Genomic DNA, 17,022 nt, shown 5'->3' with positions numbered 1-17,022 from the left:
TGAACACTGAATTGAAAATAGGCAATTGCTTTAGATTCATGCACAGTCTTAGTGCAAGAAATGCGAGCCTAGCTCAACCATAAGAGAGAAATTATTAAAATATAAATATTTTTTTGTATTTGAAATGTAAAGTAAAAAATACTACTTTGTTTTTGGGATAGAGCAAACTGTGTGATATGGATGGAGATCAAGGAAGTCGGTGTTGAGCGCTGTGTAACTTATTTGGTTTAAAGAGGATTTTTTTTTTTTTTTACTGTGTTTTATAATCAACCAAGTCTTTTTGGAGTTTTCCTGAGCAGAATGTATATGATTAGTATAGTAATTACATTTGCTCTTCCTTATTATTTATGCCAATTTGTTTTTGTACAGTTTATACTTCCTTTTATTAAGATCACTGCAAGTTTCTAAACCCTACTGATCACAGTTTGTTTTTATGTTTAACAGAATTTAGTATCCCTTTAGTAAACCAGGTGTTTTGTTTATATTTTCTGCTAGTCAGTCCTTTCTGGAATAGTTATGCTGACAGCTTCAGATAATTCATGAATCAAATTATTACTGTATGTGCAGAATCAGGATCACATGGATTAAAACCACTGGTCCAAGCTTTGGTTTCAATGCTTACACCAAGCTGTAGCAGAGTCCTTTCATTCAGCACCTTATCTCAAAATGTAGAGGTGCAGATTTATGTACATAATTAAATCACAGCAGGAAAATGGTCTGATTTATCAGACCATTCCCACTCTCCAGCTTAGTAGTTTGGATATTCTTAACAATATTGTCAGTGATAGATCTTGAGGAGTGTGTTACTCTAGTGAAAGTATTTATGGTCACATAAAAGTAAGTGGATGCTATAAAATTCATTTGTAATTGCATCGTCCTCAAAGCTATCAATATTAAAATCACCAACAAGGATACAATTTATATTTTTTCCGATTAAAAGAATATAGGGTTACATCCAATTTGTTCATGAAGATAGTAGGATTTGAATCTGGTGGACAATAAATTTCTCCAATGATGAGATTCTTGCCCGTGTTTATTTTGACAGACAGACAGATATTTGTGATTCCATCAGATGAGCCCATGTCAAAGCAATAACAGGGGTGTGGAGCGACACAAGTACCCACTGAAATAGGATGGAGCGACATACACACTCCAGGATGGGTGAATGAAGAAGAAATTACCAAAACTGATCATTTTTAAGATAATTTAATAAAATAATTATGTTGTAGTTCACAAATGTTCCCCTCTGTGCACCACCCAGGTCTGTTACCCAGTTACAGGACTCAACCAAAACTCCTCAGTGTTATTCATTGAGAGCGTCAGCTCCGGCAGTGTATACAGCGCTCCGACGACCTGTTCAGGCCTGCTACCAACTGCGCCACTGTGCAGTCCTTAATTTGTATTAAAAATTTTAAAAAATGTGTATTCAAATTAACAAAACCATTACGTTTTCTGCATATGCGTATTTTAAAGCCTGCAATTTAAAAAAGAAAGAAAAAAAAATCAGTATTTAAAAAATTACTATAAACTATAACACATCTTAAAATAAGGAGAGTCAAAATAACATCCAGGCACAATCTGAAGCTGATGTCTTCTTTTTTTAACCACACCAAACTTGACATTGATCTAGCCATATTAAGTTTATTAAAAATGTGCTAATAGTAACCGAGCCATGTGAGCTTGCCAACTCTTTGAATGAACGATGTGACCCAGTTTTTCACCTGAAAGCATTATTTTTCGTTAACAAATGTAGGTAAATTCTGTAAACAATAGGTGTGCTGCATCGCTAAGTAAAAGCCAACTGGAAGTGACAAAATACTCTCACTTAAACTATATATTTCCACCTGTTAGCTATGGTAACAGTTGTGATGTGTGCCTTGTACAATTAAATACAGAAATATGACCTTCATAATCAAAACTAGTAGCAATATCAGGTAATGAATCGTTTGAGAACCAACACAGTTAGTTTCTGTTGGTAGCTGAGCAAAACTATTTGGATCTCAAAAATGAAACGGAGTTCCCATTTTCTAATCGGGATTCTGGTCGTTCACATAGATTCCAGTACCCTTGGAACAATTAATAAAAATATTATTTTTGTCAAGCGTACGTTGTTATGAAATACAGTTTGTCTTTTCTTAAGTTAAATTATTAAATACAATCAATGTAACCCTATAAGTTTATAATTTTATTTTATTTTTTTTTAACATAAATTGTGTACAGGCATATACGTGGACAGCATGGCATACAGAGGTCCTGCCAGTTGTAGGCGCAGTTTCAAGAAGCCTGCAAAACACAAATCGATTGTTTATTTCATGTTTGTTTACATCCACACGGATAAATGGCTTCCACTTTGATTTCTCCTATGGTGGATTATTACAACGACGAAGAGGAGCTCGATAGCGTGGATGACGATGATGACCGGAGTTTCAGGGGAAGAGACTCAGAAGAAGGTAATGTTTAAAGGAATCCTCAGCAACACATTAACTGTCGGGCTCCGTCTAGTCTTTGGAAAAGAAACGGAAATGAGCGGTTCTTGCAGAAATATAGCTATAAGCATCTCAACCCAGGCGTTTCAAAAGACTACTTTTGCTAATAGGTGTTTTAACTTACGATGTGTGATTTGCTTTAGGGTACATTTTGCCTTTAGTTCCCATAGCTAGTGACATCAACAACAATTTGTTTGTACAGCAACTCGCTAGCGTGCCCTTTCAAACTATAGACTCCACCCAGATGATTATTAGCAACAAAAAAGTGGGTGGTTTCCATGCTTGAGACAGTTTTCCTTCAACCACATGTTTTGTGCTCGACAGGAAGAACGGAAAACCCATTCAGGGAATTTAGACGATAAGCATTTAGATAGTGTGCAAGTTTATTAAGGTTATTTATAGTAAAGACATGTTTAGCGCAAATGTATTTCACTGTTGAGAGATTGGACTGAAAATATTTAATTAAACATAAAATATCAGGGAAAATATGTATTTATTTTCGTTAGAATAATGTGAATTTTTCGTATAGTAAAGATTTAAATCCAATAAATACTGATCAGAAAATATGATGAATGCTTACGGACCAGAAACCTGACTTTTCAATCTTGTTGCATTTTAATAAAGAGGGGGAAAAACATATCCTTCAGTATTTTATTTGGTGAACACAGAGAGATTAACTTCAGTTAGGTTGGTGTTTAATTAATAATCGGTATTTATTAGATATACAAGCTTTTTTTCCCCGACTGAGTTTGAGGTCTCCGTCAGATACCTTTTCTCCCTAAAGAGCTGTAATACATAAGAGGACAATGAAAGAAAATGTATTGCAACGTTTTTATAGAGGCATGTGTCCTGAACCAGTAGCAGATTTTTGTTTAACTCGTAAAAGTGTGTATGGGGAATTAAATGTTGTTGGTTTATAAACTGAAAATGTTGGGAGTTGCTAGTTTTGTTGCATCAATCAATAGCATAAAGCTATTGTGCAGGATTCATAGCATATTAATGAAAAAAATACTTTCTGATCTCGTGCTGAACGATTGGTGTATCTTTAATGTATTCATAGGAAAATAAAAAAATAATAATAACGTTGTAACTACTGTATCGCCCCGTATGAAACCAATCTATCAATCTATGTAATAAGAAGCAGTATTCAAGATGGGGAATTTTACGGGATAACTTTTTTCATTCATTGCCATATCTGTGATCATTTATTTTTTTCCCCCTCCCCAGTAGTGTTTGCTCATGATAAGCACTGATAATTAGGCAGCCACTGAGCTCGGTGACGTTAGCTATAAGCGCTGACAGGTTGGCCCTGCCTGCTGTGTCCACTGCTGTGCCCTTTTCACACTCCTCACTCAGACCAGACGGATTGCGGTGGATCTCTATTAAAGCAAGGCAAGAAACAAAACGAGGCGATGACAACACTACAAGGTTCGCTAGTCTTCCGACACTGACCTCCAGACGAACAGCTTGGTTTATTTTATGTAGTTTTGCTCCTTCTGGTGTGTTTCTGATGCCCTTGTGAGCTACAGCCGGGTTACTCTTCTAACAGCGGACGGAGCTAACTTCAGCTAGCACACAAATGCTAACTGAAAATGAAACTTGCTGTGTCAGCTTATCTTGGCCTTTTCCTTTCTTTTCTTTCTGTCTTTTGAGATAAAAACTAACCGATTCTATTCGCCTCTTGACTGTAAACTTTGCTTCTGAGTTTGACACGACGTTTAGCATCGGTGAAAAACGTTAGCGTCCTTTTTTTTTTGAGTTACCGGTGGACTGACAGCACCACCACTAAAATGAGCTGACAATCATCCGACTCGGAAAATGTTAAAAGTTTTAAATAACATGGAATGTTATTGATAATGTCGGTTGATTAAACTCACTGAAATTTATCCATCGTCATTGTTTAGCCGAACTTTTTCTCGTGTTGTTTCACAAATGTGGACGTGATCTCCCATTCAAACACGTCCGAGGGCATCCTAAGAAAGGGTGTTCACCATTACCTCACTAGTGCCACGCACGTTCTTTGATCTGCCTAAGATAATCATAGCGAACACACAAAACTCCTGAAATATGTGTGTTAACGTTTAATTTAGAGTTCAGTTTTTTTTAATTCAGTTCCTGTCATTCTTGCTTCCAGACACAGAAGATGCAAGTGAGACAGATCTTGCCAAACATGATGAGGAGGACTATGTGGAAATCAAGGAACAGTAAGAGGATTACCCTTTCTTGCTATAAATTTAGATTAAAAGTTTCTTTTTCTATGATTATGACCTGTATTGTTCATTTCTTTGCAGAATGTACCAGGATAAGCTGGCCTCATTAAAAAGACAGCTGCAACAGCTGCAGGAAGGTAGCAAATAAAGTTTTGATTTGATTTGATACAGTAAATGTCAGAAAGCAAGTGCATTCTATGTACATTTAGTTTGATGACAATTATAATAACCCAGACACAATGTCGACCAAAAGAAAGCATCAAAGAAGTGCTCCTTCTTGGTCAAAAACTGAAAAAGAAACCAACAGCTAAATACAAGAAATGATAATGTAGTCTGCCTTTTGTTTATGAATACTCACTGTTTCTGAGTTGCTGACAGTGCTGTTTACAGTTCTGTAGCCACACCAGCTGCTCTCACAGAGTGCTTTGAGTTCAGACTGAAACTGTTGTTGAATGTGTTATGCTTTTTTGTTGCTTTTTGAAAGTCCAAGGTTCAGTCTTCCACAGAATGAATTTAAACAGCCAGTAATGTGAGGGATAACACAGAAAGACAGAGTTAAAAAATTTTTTTTGTCCTTGCAGGTAGTCTGCAGGAATATCAGAAAAGGATGAAGAAGTTGGACCAGCAATACAAAGAGAGACTTCGAAATGCAGGCAAGAACACGATGCTTTTTGATGCTGGTGCATCCTACAGCAACATAAATTCATTTTGGTTTTCAGTAGTTTTTAGTTCATGAATTGCTTTTGATCCAAAATATTCTATATTCTCTTTGATGGAAACATAATTAATATTTCACAACACAACAAGGAAACTATCTATATCGATCCCTAGAGTTTTGATCTTGATCACATACTGTAGATTGAAATTGAGCATGATCTTTTTTTCCCTTTTTTTCTTTATAGAGTTGTTTCTTCACCTTGAGGTAAGTAGATTTGATGGGCAAAAAGGCTCTGTATTTTTATTTTTCCCTTCAGTTGAAAGGCAGACGTGGTTACTGTCTGTTTAATTTCTGCAGACAGAACAGGTGGAGAGGAACTACATAAAAGAAAAGAAGGCAGCAGTGAAGGAGTTTGATGATAAAAAAGTTGAACTGAAAGAAAACCTAATCGCAGAGCTGGAGGAAAAGAAAAAGATGATTGAAAATGAGAAGTTAACAATGGAGCTAACAGGTGGTAAGGAGACATGAATATGTTTGTTAATTAAGGATCGAAATACCTTTTTAAATAAAATCCATATTTAGAGTGAGTTTAGACTATAATGTCTAGTTATCAGGCAAAAGTAACAAACTTGGAAAATACAAATTTCTGTTTTGCTTACAGTTCTCTCAAATACTTCTCAATGTCAGCATTTTTCTTGCATTAAAACTTTAAACTCCTGCGCTAAATGAAAAGACAGCTAGAAAAACTGATTTTTTTACTCATTTGTTAGGATTTTCGATTAATTGAAACAAGAAGTGATCTTTATAGTACATTTAAATTATTTTACTGTAAAAAAAAAAAAGATGCTAGGTAATTGTTAACACTGCATGAAGAAAGTAATTTTCAGAAACTGACAGCAGGTTTTTTTTCTTTTCTACACCTCTGAGACTCCTGCAAATCTGACTTTTGATGTTCCTTTTCCTGGTCTTGACATGGCAGTTGGTAATTTGGTTTTGCAGGAGGCATATTTCAGTTTTCTTCACTTTGACCATTTCGATGAAACTTGACAGCTTGTACTTTAGAGTGCCACTGGTTATCTCGGAGTACAGCAGCAGTAAGATAAATGAGTTTCTGATAGCATCACATTCAGCATTTTTTATCCTGTTTCATCACATCTTGACTTAAATGAGATGGTTCCATATCACCCAGAATACATTACTATCATAGGAACTCAAATCTCTATAGACCATTAAGGAAGTCAGATGAATGCAATCACAGCTGGCATTGGTTAGAACAAGTCATGGTTGAAAATTTATAATGATAATAATATTATAGCATCCTGTTTCCTGTCATTAACAGACTCGATGGAGGTGAAACCCATCATGACGAGGAAGCTGAGGAGGCGACCCAATGATCCAGTCCCAATCCCAGACAAGCGAAGAAAACCTGCACCAGATATCCTTCCCATGAACTCTGTACAATTAGCTACATATAAATATAGGTCCATACATTAAAATGCAAGAAGTGTCTACCTTGACTCTTCAAACCTCAGCTAAATTATTTATTAACAGATGAGCAGATAATGGAAGACCTAAGAACACTTAATAAGGTTTGTACTTCTGTTTTCACAGAAGTTCTAACATTAATTTTATATTTTATGTGTTCACAAAATTGATTTCAAATACCTTCATCACTTTTTTTGGTTTATTTTACAGCTAAAGTCACCGAAACGACCAGGTACGTCAGAGCTCATCTTCAATGGCTAATATTATTTTTAAAAGCTTTAATTTAAGGGAATTGCTTGATATCCATTGTAGTACAAAACATTTTTCATCTCCATTTCTTCTAATTTTTCTTTCTTGTCACAGATCCATGTCAAACATTTTTTAAATTAAAACAAGTTAAATCTGAATAAAGAAAAACTTCAGTTTCAAAATGTTTTATTATCAATTACAGAATGGTTTTAATTCAGCCACATTGGAATTTCAATGATTAATATGGGTTATGTTAAAATTATGTCCCTCCATGTCAACAATAGCTTATTTTGGGTTTCAACTATACCACTCTAAAACCTTCATTATGCAGCATATACTGCCAATGTCTGGTGGGAAAAGGAGAGACTTTCAACTTGGTTGGGTTTTATGTATTCCAACATATGAAATGGAAGAAGTGAATGTGCAAGACACAGGTACAAAATAAGGATTTTTATTCCCATAGTACCATATTAAGGGTCAAGCAAAGCATACTCCTGATTAAGTTAAGTTCATTGTTGGCCTGACTAAAATTTATTCAATTTGGAACAATCTAAAAGAAAAATTGTTATGGCTTTTCTTAACTGGCTTCACATCCAGTTAAGAAACTGAAGCCCCTCAACAAAACCAGATATACAAACCTGCTGTTTATATAACTGATTTTCTGTGTGTTTGTAATGTTTCTGATTGTGTCAACATGTCCAGTCTCTCCTTCGTCTCCTGAGCATGTTCCCTCCACTCCCGTGGAGAACCCCTCCCAGCGTTACGAGGCCCGCATTGAGGAAGGGAAACTTTACTACGATAAAAGATGGTGAGATTTTATCTCTGTTATCAGAGAAAGCATGACTCTGTGTTTTTTTAGGATGTAATTTAAGTTGCTCACGTGTTACATCTGCCACCACTAGATGGCCCCATTGCTACGTGTTTGGTCTTCACCGCACATTTTCAAGCTGCTGAAAACTGTATCAGTTTTTACTGAATGTATACCAATGCTTGAATCAAATATAAACATGAAAAACCTCCTCTTGGGTAATGTGTCTGCATAGCAACCGGTGTTGCACTCTCCTTTGATTTATATGCAAAGATAATAAGAATCCTTGACCAGACTCAGCCCTGACACACTTCTGTTTGAGAGTGGAGGTCTGAATCAGAAATGTCAGAACATCTATTCCTTTCAAAGGCGAAGAAGATAATAGAATTCTGCCCTATTAGCTGCTGCCGTAGCCAGGGAAAGTTGAGAGGAGCAAGTTGTGAGGTGCGAGCTGTATCCCTTTGAAGGCGAAGTCTCATTTATTCGCGGCTGAAGAAGACGTCGACGACAGAAAGCTGTCTCAAAGCGCCACAGGGAGATACATGCATCATTATTGTTCAGTAGGCTCTTAATGATCAAATATTTTCAGCACCAATCTGTTCCTCTTGCTCAGCTTTGTCCGTTGACAGTTTGGAACCTTTTGGAAAAATATCCAGACTTTTTGTTTGGATGTTTTAATCCAATTATCTAATTGGTGCTTTCTCAGGATAAATGTAGTTTGTTTAGGTTGATGAAACTACTTTTGCAACATTTTGCTGTCTCCTTCCTTGACTATGACTGAGTCAAATTGATATATACATATATATATATATATATATATATTATTTTTTTTTACTGGGACAGGTACCATAAGAGTCAAGCCATTTACCTGGAATCAAAGGATAACACAAAGATTAGCTGTGTCATCAGCTCAGTTGGGACCAATGAGGTAAGTTAAATTTATTAATGTTATTAGTGCACTTAACTCTTTGATTAAGTTGCATTTACTTTGTGATTAGGCCTGTTATGGTAACAAATTTTGCTGAGCGATTAATTGTCTCAAAAATTATTGCGATAAACGATAACATTGTTTGAAGACCTTTTTACACTGATTTAATGGAAATTATGTAATAATGCATATGATTTCTTGCCAAAAATAGATACACTTTATTTTCAAAAGAACACTTAATGCTGGAACTGAGAAACAAAATAAACAAAACAACCAAAAACAAAAATAAAATGGATTCTCGGTCTCCATTAACAAAAAATTTACTTGAATAAAAACTAAACAACATAAAGCCAAAGTGGAAATAAATACTGCATTCAACCAAAAGAATGCAGATTATGAAGTCTGTATATTATATTGCCCTTCAGTAATAATTAGATTTAAGTAGAGAAAATGGGCACATCGACTACCTGATGCAATAATTCACACTACACGATTTTTGCCCCGATTTTCCCCTTAAGACAATCTTAGAACGTTGGGAGTTTGTTACGGTAGATCATTGTGGCCGCTCTCATCAGGGGTTTTCCCTGACTGGGGGCTTTAACGCAGCCTGTTGAATGTGACAGGTAGCCAATCAGAAAGCGTGAATTCCCCTCCGTGCTTTCTGAGGGGAAATTACGGAGGGGAATCCAGCGGACAATGGAGATATGTGGAAACAACATTAATGTTTATTCAACATTTCGTGCGAAGAATATAGAAATGACAAGGGGAGGAGTTGGAGCGAAATTGCTACCGCAGTTGATAAACCCGGTAACTTTTCAGCTGTTCTTCGTTAACGTGACATAAATAGGATATAATGATTTTTATTCAGTCGGGACTTTACGCTGACACTAGCCACATGCATTGCAAGCAGATTGTAGTAAAGCATTGAGTAAAGCCTGGTTTTAAAATTAGTTAACTGGACTTGTAGCCATTATTTTGTGCCCATTGTTGGACACCACACGGCAGGAACGAACCCGATCGAACCGTTATACCTAGGATTTCTGTCGGCTAATGTGTGGTCTGTCAGGTTTTGAAAATGGGCCGACAACTCTAAGATCGTGTAGTGTGCGCTGGGCTTTACACTAAGGAAATGAGGAAGGGAGGAGTCAGTGGAGAGCACCGGAGTTGAGCCCTTTTTTATTCGGTGTCATCAACAGAAAGAGACAAAGACTGGAAGAAACTATAAAGCCGATAATTAAAATGAGGTCGATAGTTTTAATTTATTGTTCAATTAATTGATTTATTGTTTATCGCGACAGGCCTATTTGTGATCATTAAAACCTTTTTAGTACAAGAATGACTAATTGACTTTAGTGTTGCATGTACAAGTCAGTACGATCTACTTGATTAGCCCTGTTCACCCAGTGTTTTATTTGTAATTTAGGTCAAATGCTAATGCAAATTATTAATCTTGTTATTTGGCAGCTCCTATGTCTTTAACAGCTGATGAAATACTCTGTTCTTTATGACTAACTGAAGCTGTAGGTTTTAAATGAACAAGGACAATTTCAAATCTAGGGCAGCCTTTATAGCTGAGATGTAAAGCGTTGACAGTGATTTGATTGTAATTTACTTAATTTCTTGGCTGATTAGTTGAATTAGTTGCATCCTTTAAACTTGCAGGTGTTGGTAGTTAAAAAGCAACTCTGCTCCACGGTTTTGTTATGTATTTACAAAAAGTATTTTTTTTGTGTGTGAAGGCAATTTGCTCCAAAAATGTACTTTCCAATAAGTTCATAAAATTAGAAATGAGCCTAAGTTTATGCATTTTATTCGTCATCACCTACATTACACCCATATCAATTTCTATGATTTTACATAAAGTAACATAGTAAATGAATTTAGTTCATTTACTATGAAAATTATTTCAGGCTAATCTCAAGTGAATACAAATACCCACCAGAAATGACACTAAGATGAATCCAAAATGGAAAGGCTTTGTTTGCTCACCATGACTCAGCTTGTTGAACCACCTTTAGCAGCAGCATCAGTCTCTCCTATTGTTCTGGTGGCCTTTTGGCCTTTCTACTTTACTTTTCTTTTGAAGAATCTTTACAACAACATTTAATTTCCAATTGGGATCATTAAGTATTTGTAATTGAAATCATCACCCCTCCAACACAGAGCTTGCTGTGTCGTTCTGTGTCTTATAGTCAAGCAACTTTCTTTTGGTGTCTCCTCTCTACTTGCAAATTAATGTCATGCTATCATATCCTACTTGAAGAGAACAGGCTTTTTAAGTGAAGCTTGTCGGGTCTTTGTTATTATTATCATAAGCTTTAACATTGAACATGCTAAACTTCTTCTTTGGCAATTTCTCTGAACTGTGCACTCTGACCTTGAGAAGGATTTGCCAGATCCTTTGCTCTTGGGAGGATTGGCAACTACCTTTTCTGAGGTCTTCTTTTTTAAAACTGTTACCTTTAACCCACAGCTGTTTTCTACATACCAACACGCAGCCAAATCAGATGCTTTTACAGTTGTGGTTGCTCTCAGTGATGATTGATAAAACAGTGGCATTTGATGATCAGCATCCAGCCAATACTTTTTCTTTTCAATTCTACGGAAGCAACAAAAGTGAACTTGGTTTTCCCATGACTGTACAAATTATTTTTATTTTAGCTTTGTGATATATTTAATAACCAATACAATTGTGGGATCAGTTTTTGTAATCTTGAGATTAAATCTTGAGTCAAGATCAGGCTTTTTTATTTTATTATATAAAACCCAACTGGAATGTGGGTTAGTCCTACTTTACCTTGACCACAAACCAGCACTGTTAAGAATGTAACACTAAAACTAGGAAATGTAACTTATTTGTAGTTGTATGCCTGAACAAAACATGATGTACAGATATTGTCCACAATCACTACATCCTTTCATGACATTGATAAATGACAAGTCTTCCTCTCCTTCTGTGTTCGCTGTGTAGATTTGGGTGAGGAAGACGAGCGACAGTACAAAGATGAGGATCTACCTAGGACAGCTGCAGAGAGGAACATTTGTCATCCGTCGACGGTCTGCTGCGTGAAATGTTCCCCGGCTCCGCCCCACCCAACCCCATCTGTTCATTTATTTGTCCTGCCGTTTAACCACCAACTCACTCAATCATCCACTCTCTCCCTCGTTGGTGCATTTTCAGTTTTACCATGTGGCTCTTATTTGTACCTAATATTTTTTCATATACACTACCCCAATTTTCTTAATAAAACATGAATGCAGAGTTTCAGAACTTTTTTTTTTTGTTGTCTTTTAAAACGCTTACTGGTTTCCAGTATTGTGACTATGTACCATGTTTTTGGAACAATATTGAGTTTATTTTTGCTTTTTATGCAAAGCAGTTAAAACACATTTTCCAAAATTGGCAACTGTTTGCCAACTGAATCTGCTGTGTTAATTTTAACAGAGAAAATTGTGAAGAATTACTGCTTGTTTGGTATGACCCGCCCACCTAAATTAGTCGTTTTCAAGAATATCCCTGTTGGAATGGTAAACAAAAGCTGCTTGTTGTACAAATACCTACAGTATAAGTAACTTGTTACATTTCCAAGTGGATGAGAAGAGGGAAATCTGGGCCTCTCTGCTTAGGCTGCTGTCTCCTCGACTCAACACTGGATAAGGAGAATATAACTGATGGATTCTATGTATACTGAACCTGTTTTTTGTCTCTTGTAAAAAAAAAATGTATTTTGTCATTTCATGTCACCTCCATATGTAAACAGTCTGGAATAACTCAGATGTGTTGGCATGTGGTTTTCAGGTGATTCACTTATTTTTTGTTTTATTAAAATGATTTAGCTTTTTAATAATTTCTAGAAGGGTCTCTGATTTAATGATGGTGTAATCCTTCAGGTCACTGTGAAGTATTTTGTGCCAAGAGTAAATGAGACGCCTTAAGTAGTTTTAGTTACCGTTTAATGATTTTAGATGTGTTTCCATTATATAACTAAGTAATTTGACATTTCGGAAATAAATTTGATTAAGAAACATGCCATTTCGGAAAAAAACATAAAACAACTCCTTTTCGTTAAAGTTTTGGCGCTAGGATGAGGTGGTTTTTTGGCCTTAAAGAAATTGCAAAACTGCAACACTTTATCAGCGTCACGCAAATCACATGACTATTTTGTTAAAATAATTTATAAATTAGCCAATTGCAAACTAAAGCTACAATCAGGCACTGGCTGATTGAAAAAAGGCTGTCTACATTTTTAGCTGCAACTGTCAGATGGTAGGGTAAAAATTTGGGGTGAATAACTTGAAAGTGTATCCATCCTGTATTTCACCAACATGCCAGGCTTGTGTTGATTATATAATTTTGTGTGGGCTATTTTATTGGCTTATTTTTGGTCTCTTGGTGCCAACTGGGTATAGTCTAAACAGCACTTGCAACCTGAATATAGCTGCAGACAACTTCCATGCCTTTATGAACACAGTATACCCATTTTCCAATGAGAATAATGCACCATATCATAAAGCTCAAATACTCTGCTGCTGGTTTCTTGAACATTTCAGCGAGTTCTTTGTACTCCCGTGGCTTCCAAAGTCCCCACATCTCAATCCGGTCAAAAACTGTTTGGATGTTTCTGAACAGTATATTCACATCATGGATGTGTGAAATCTGCAGAAACAGTGTGATGCTGTTATGTATGTATATATTAACTAAAATCTCAGGAATGTGTTCAGTTGATCACTTTCTCATCAATAAACTATTCTGGATGTACGGAGGTGACAGGTGAAACACACTGAAGATGTAATTCTAAATCCTCTACTACAGTTAGGCTTGTAATCATTGAACAGCTTAATTAACTTAAATTTGTTGCAAGTGCAAAGAATAAACTACCGTTATGTGGTGGGGTCAGAATGTAAAGCGAAGGTCATCACAAACCTTGGCTGTGTAATGCAGGACTGTTTTTACAATCAACTAAATTTACCACAGGTGGACTCAATCTAACTGTTAATGAATTATCAGTAGAAGCTCAGTTTTGAACGCTATTGCAGAGGCTGTGAATATTTATTATGTAAATGTGATTTCTTGGTTTTCTATTTTTAATACTAAAAATTGATATTTGTTTTTAATTTGCAAAAATCTCAAAAACATTATTTCTACATTGTTGTATTTTTGTGTGTAGAATTTTGGGCAAAGGGTTTAATTTAATACATTTGGAATTAGAATAACAAAATGAGGAAAAAATGAAGCACTGTGAATATTTTAAATAGGTTCTTTGGTCTGAGGTCCCTTTTCTGTCCTTAAATATTATATAGCATCTTGAAAAGCTCCTTTTTTGTGTCAAGGACAAGCATTTGAATATATCCTTCTGGCTTTGTAGAGAGGGAATATTTTATTGGACATCACGTGGACTTGACAGCATCTCCATATAATCAATGTGACCCAGTGAGCTCACAGCTCCTGTCCAGTCATACAGCCTCTTTCAGCCATCTCTCCACTTGGTAAACAGCTGAAATGTTTGGCATTCAGCGCAGGTCTTTGCCAGCTGAACAGCCTGCCATTTCCTTCCTGTGTGTCCTATCATTTTAACCGGATGGCATGTCTCACTATTCCTCTGACTTAATGACGCTGCCGCTTGGCAAGAAGGGCAATTATTTTCCACACCACACAAAATGTGAGGCTCACGTGAAAAGGCTCGCTGTCTGGAAGCCACAAGGTGTGATTGCTCAGTCTTTGGTGATGATATGAATTGAGCTGATAGTCAATGTGATGCCTGTCTGCTTTCTTTATTGCATCACCTGCCTCACCCTTGGTTAAGGGCACAGTAAAATTCACAGTAAAATTCACTGATACGAATAATGTGATGTATCAGTTTTTAGTTTCTTGTTTTCTTGTTTTTAGTCATTTTAGGCAGCACATTTCAGTAGATTTAGGATTAGGAGCTGTGACATAGGGAAGACACAATATGATCTCCTCATTTCAGACTCAATGTCTATTTCCAATTTTTGAGCAAAATATTTTGATGTTTAAATATTGAAAATGTTGTTATTCTTTAAATGTTTCTAATAAAGAAATATTTACCTTTACGTACCAAAAAAGCAAGCACATCAAAAATAGCACACATGATCAGCATAAATATTACAATTAATGACCATGATAGTAATACACAACAGTAATACATAAAATCACCTTTTTGGAGCTTTACATCATATTTTAATGTTATTCCCTTATTAAAAACATACCTAGTGTTGTCTTGATTATTTCATGCATGTTTGAGAATTCCTTTAATCTCTTGTGGCAACCATTCAGCTGCAGTGTCCAAGCTTCCCAGGTTACAGACAGTCCTCCCCCAGGATTCTCTTACTCAGCTCCTTCAGACTAGTTGTCAGCAATTAGCAAACACCTGGTGGAACTGTGCATCTGCTGAGCTCATTATACAAGCTGCTTCTCAGTGCAATTCTGGTGAAAACATTGCTGAAGGTTTAATAGAAGAGCCATGTTGTGATGACTTCCTGAAGGCAGAGTTTCAGAAAGAGCAAGAGTTTCTTAAAGAATGCATTAAATTACAAAGTCAAATTTCTTTTAAGTCATATTTGATTTGAATAACATTTTTATAACAACTGAAATTATCATAGTTACTTGATTGTACTATAACATGGCACCATATGGCTGGAAAATACATAATACTGCCACTTTAAGGTGTAGACTTCAAATATATCAACAGGTGCATCTATTCTATTCAAATGTTGTGAATTAACCTTTTTAAGGAATATAACGCCATGACTTTTTTATACAGGCCTTTGAAAATAACTTGGACAGTAATTTTAGTGGATACAAACTTCAGAATTTGAAGAAAGTAATAAAAAATGCTTTCTAGACCTCTCAGGTCTTCCGGTTCTGGTCTGCTCTGCATCCCCAGAACCAGAACCAAACGAGGAGAAGCAGCTTTTACCATCTATGCACCACAAATTTGGAACAAACTTCCAGAAAACTGTAAAACAGCTGAAACACTGACTTCTTTTAAATCTCAACTGAAAACCCACCTGTTTAGAATTGTATCTGAAACGTAATCAATTACAAATTTAACCTGACTTAATGCTGTGTTTTGATTATTGATTCTATGCTGCATTGTGTTTCTGTGTTTGTAATGATGTAAAGCACTTTGAAATGCCTTGCTGCTGAAATGTGCTATACAAATAAAATTTGATTTGATTTGATTTTGATTTAAACAGCAGAAGCAGTTACATACTAAAAGTTACATTTAAAACCAAAAGGAACCATGAAACTACCTAATGGTATTACTGAGGCTCAGTTGCAAAATTATCTGTATCTTTACCATAAAGCCTATGAGCCGATGGTAAGATAAGGTTTACTCAGAGTTCTCCAACTTGACCAATTTTGCTGTCTTACTATGTTCACACTTAATAAACTGCAGGACTGATTACTGTCCAAATCCACGCCTTTTAAATGAGCCATCTCTTGCTCTCTGGCAGTGTATAACACCCAAGCTTTTACTTCAGGTAGGTGTATATGCTGCTAGAATCAATATGCTGAGTAAGCAGGAGAGACAGGAGGATCAGTTAAGCATGTAGGCAGTCCTCTGGTGATGAATCCATTTTTCTCTCACACACTATCTGTTCAACAGAGTGTGTAAAACTCCAGCTGACACTTGCCATGTGCAAAACAAAAAAGGGATTTCTCCGGTCCTCAGTGATGAGAAGTCATTACAAAGCCTCAACTGTGGTTTTAGGTGTGTTGGTAAACCTCACAGGAGCTGTTACTCTTAGCCAGCTATTGCTTATGTGCTGTAAAAAGTCACCAGGGGCATCAATAGAAAAATCCTCTTCAAAATCTCCCACCGACTCCAGCTCCAGTAGCTAACTCCCTCTTTTATCTCTTTCCTCCTGTTTTGAGCATTCGGTGCACTGCATGTTAGCACAGTGATACATGGCTGCAGGAAGGAGAGCTGCATCTCCCCCTGTATTATCTGCTGGAAAACGAGTTGGACCCAGGCAGATTTTGATTTGCCTCCGGTGAGCAGAATTAAATTGATGCCATGTTGGTCCTTGGGAGTTGTTTGAGCATTTGTGTGCACATGCAAGTTCTTGTTCGCACAGTTTATCACCCTCCTGCAGGTCTGCAGTGGGAGAGGAATTCATTTAGAATGCAAGATCCTCATCTGAGTGTTGATATTTGACCTGAGGTTACGGAG

At 36.3% G+C, this 17,022-nt stretch overlaps 1 protein-coding gene across 2 annotated transcripts; it reads left to right on the top strand.

The window, feature by feature from the left end:
* Positions 1-2,259: 2,259 nt before the first annotated feature.
* On the top strand, positions 2,260-12,669 carry suds3 (SDS3 homolog, SIN3A corepressor complex component). 2 transcript variants are annotated; one of them, XM_005803842.3, is made up of 12 exons: positions 2,260-2,450; positions 4,621-4,690; positions 4,778-4,833; positions 5,278-5,349; positions 5,599-5,618; positions 5,712-5,868; positions 6,694-6,789; positions 6,882-6,943; positions 7,050-7,071; positions 7,791-7,896; positions 8,740-8,824; positions 11,796-12,669. In XM_005803842.3, exons 1-12 carry the CDS (start codon positions 2,339-2,341, stop codon positions 11,892-11,894), a joined length of 957 nt encoding a protein of 318 aa, XP_005803899.1. In that variant the 5' UTR covers positions 2,260-2,338; the 3' UTR covers positions 11,895-12,669. The 2 variants fall into 2 exon arrangements, with proteins under 2 accessions (XP_005803899.1, XP_023200099.1); XM_023344331.1 differs by lacking the exon at positions 2,260-2,450 and adding an exon at positions 3,812-3,914.
* Positions 12,670-17,022: the final 4,353 nt, after the last annotated feature.

This window comes from Xiphophorus maculatus, chromosome 12 (genome assembly GCF_002775205.1).
Source record: "Xiphophorus maculatus strain JP 163 A chromosome 12, X_maculatus-5.0-male, whole genome shotgun sequence".
Taxonomy (NCBI): domain Eukaryota; kingdom Metazoa; phylum Chordata; class Actinopteri; order Cyprinodontiformes; family Poeciliidae; genus Xiphophorus; species Xiphophorus maculatus.
This window is presented reverse-complemented; position numbering and strand designations above follow the sequence as displayed.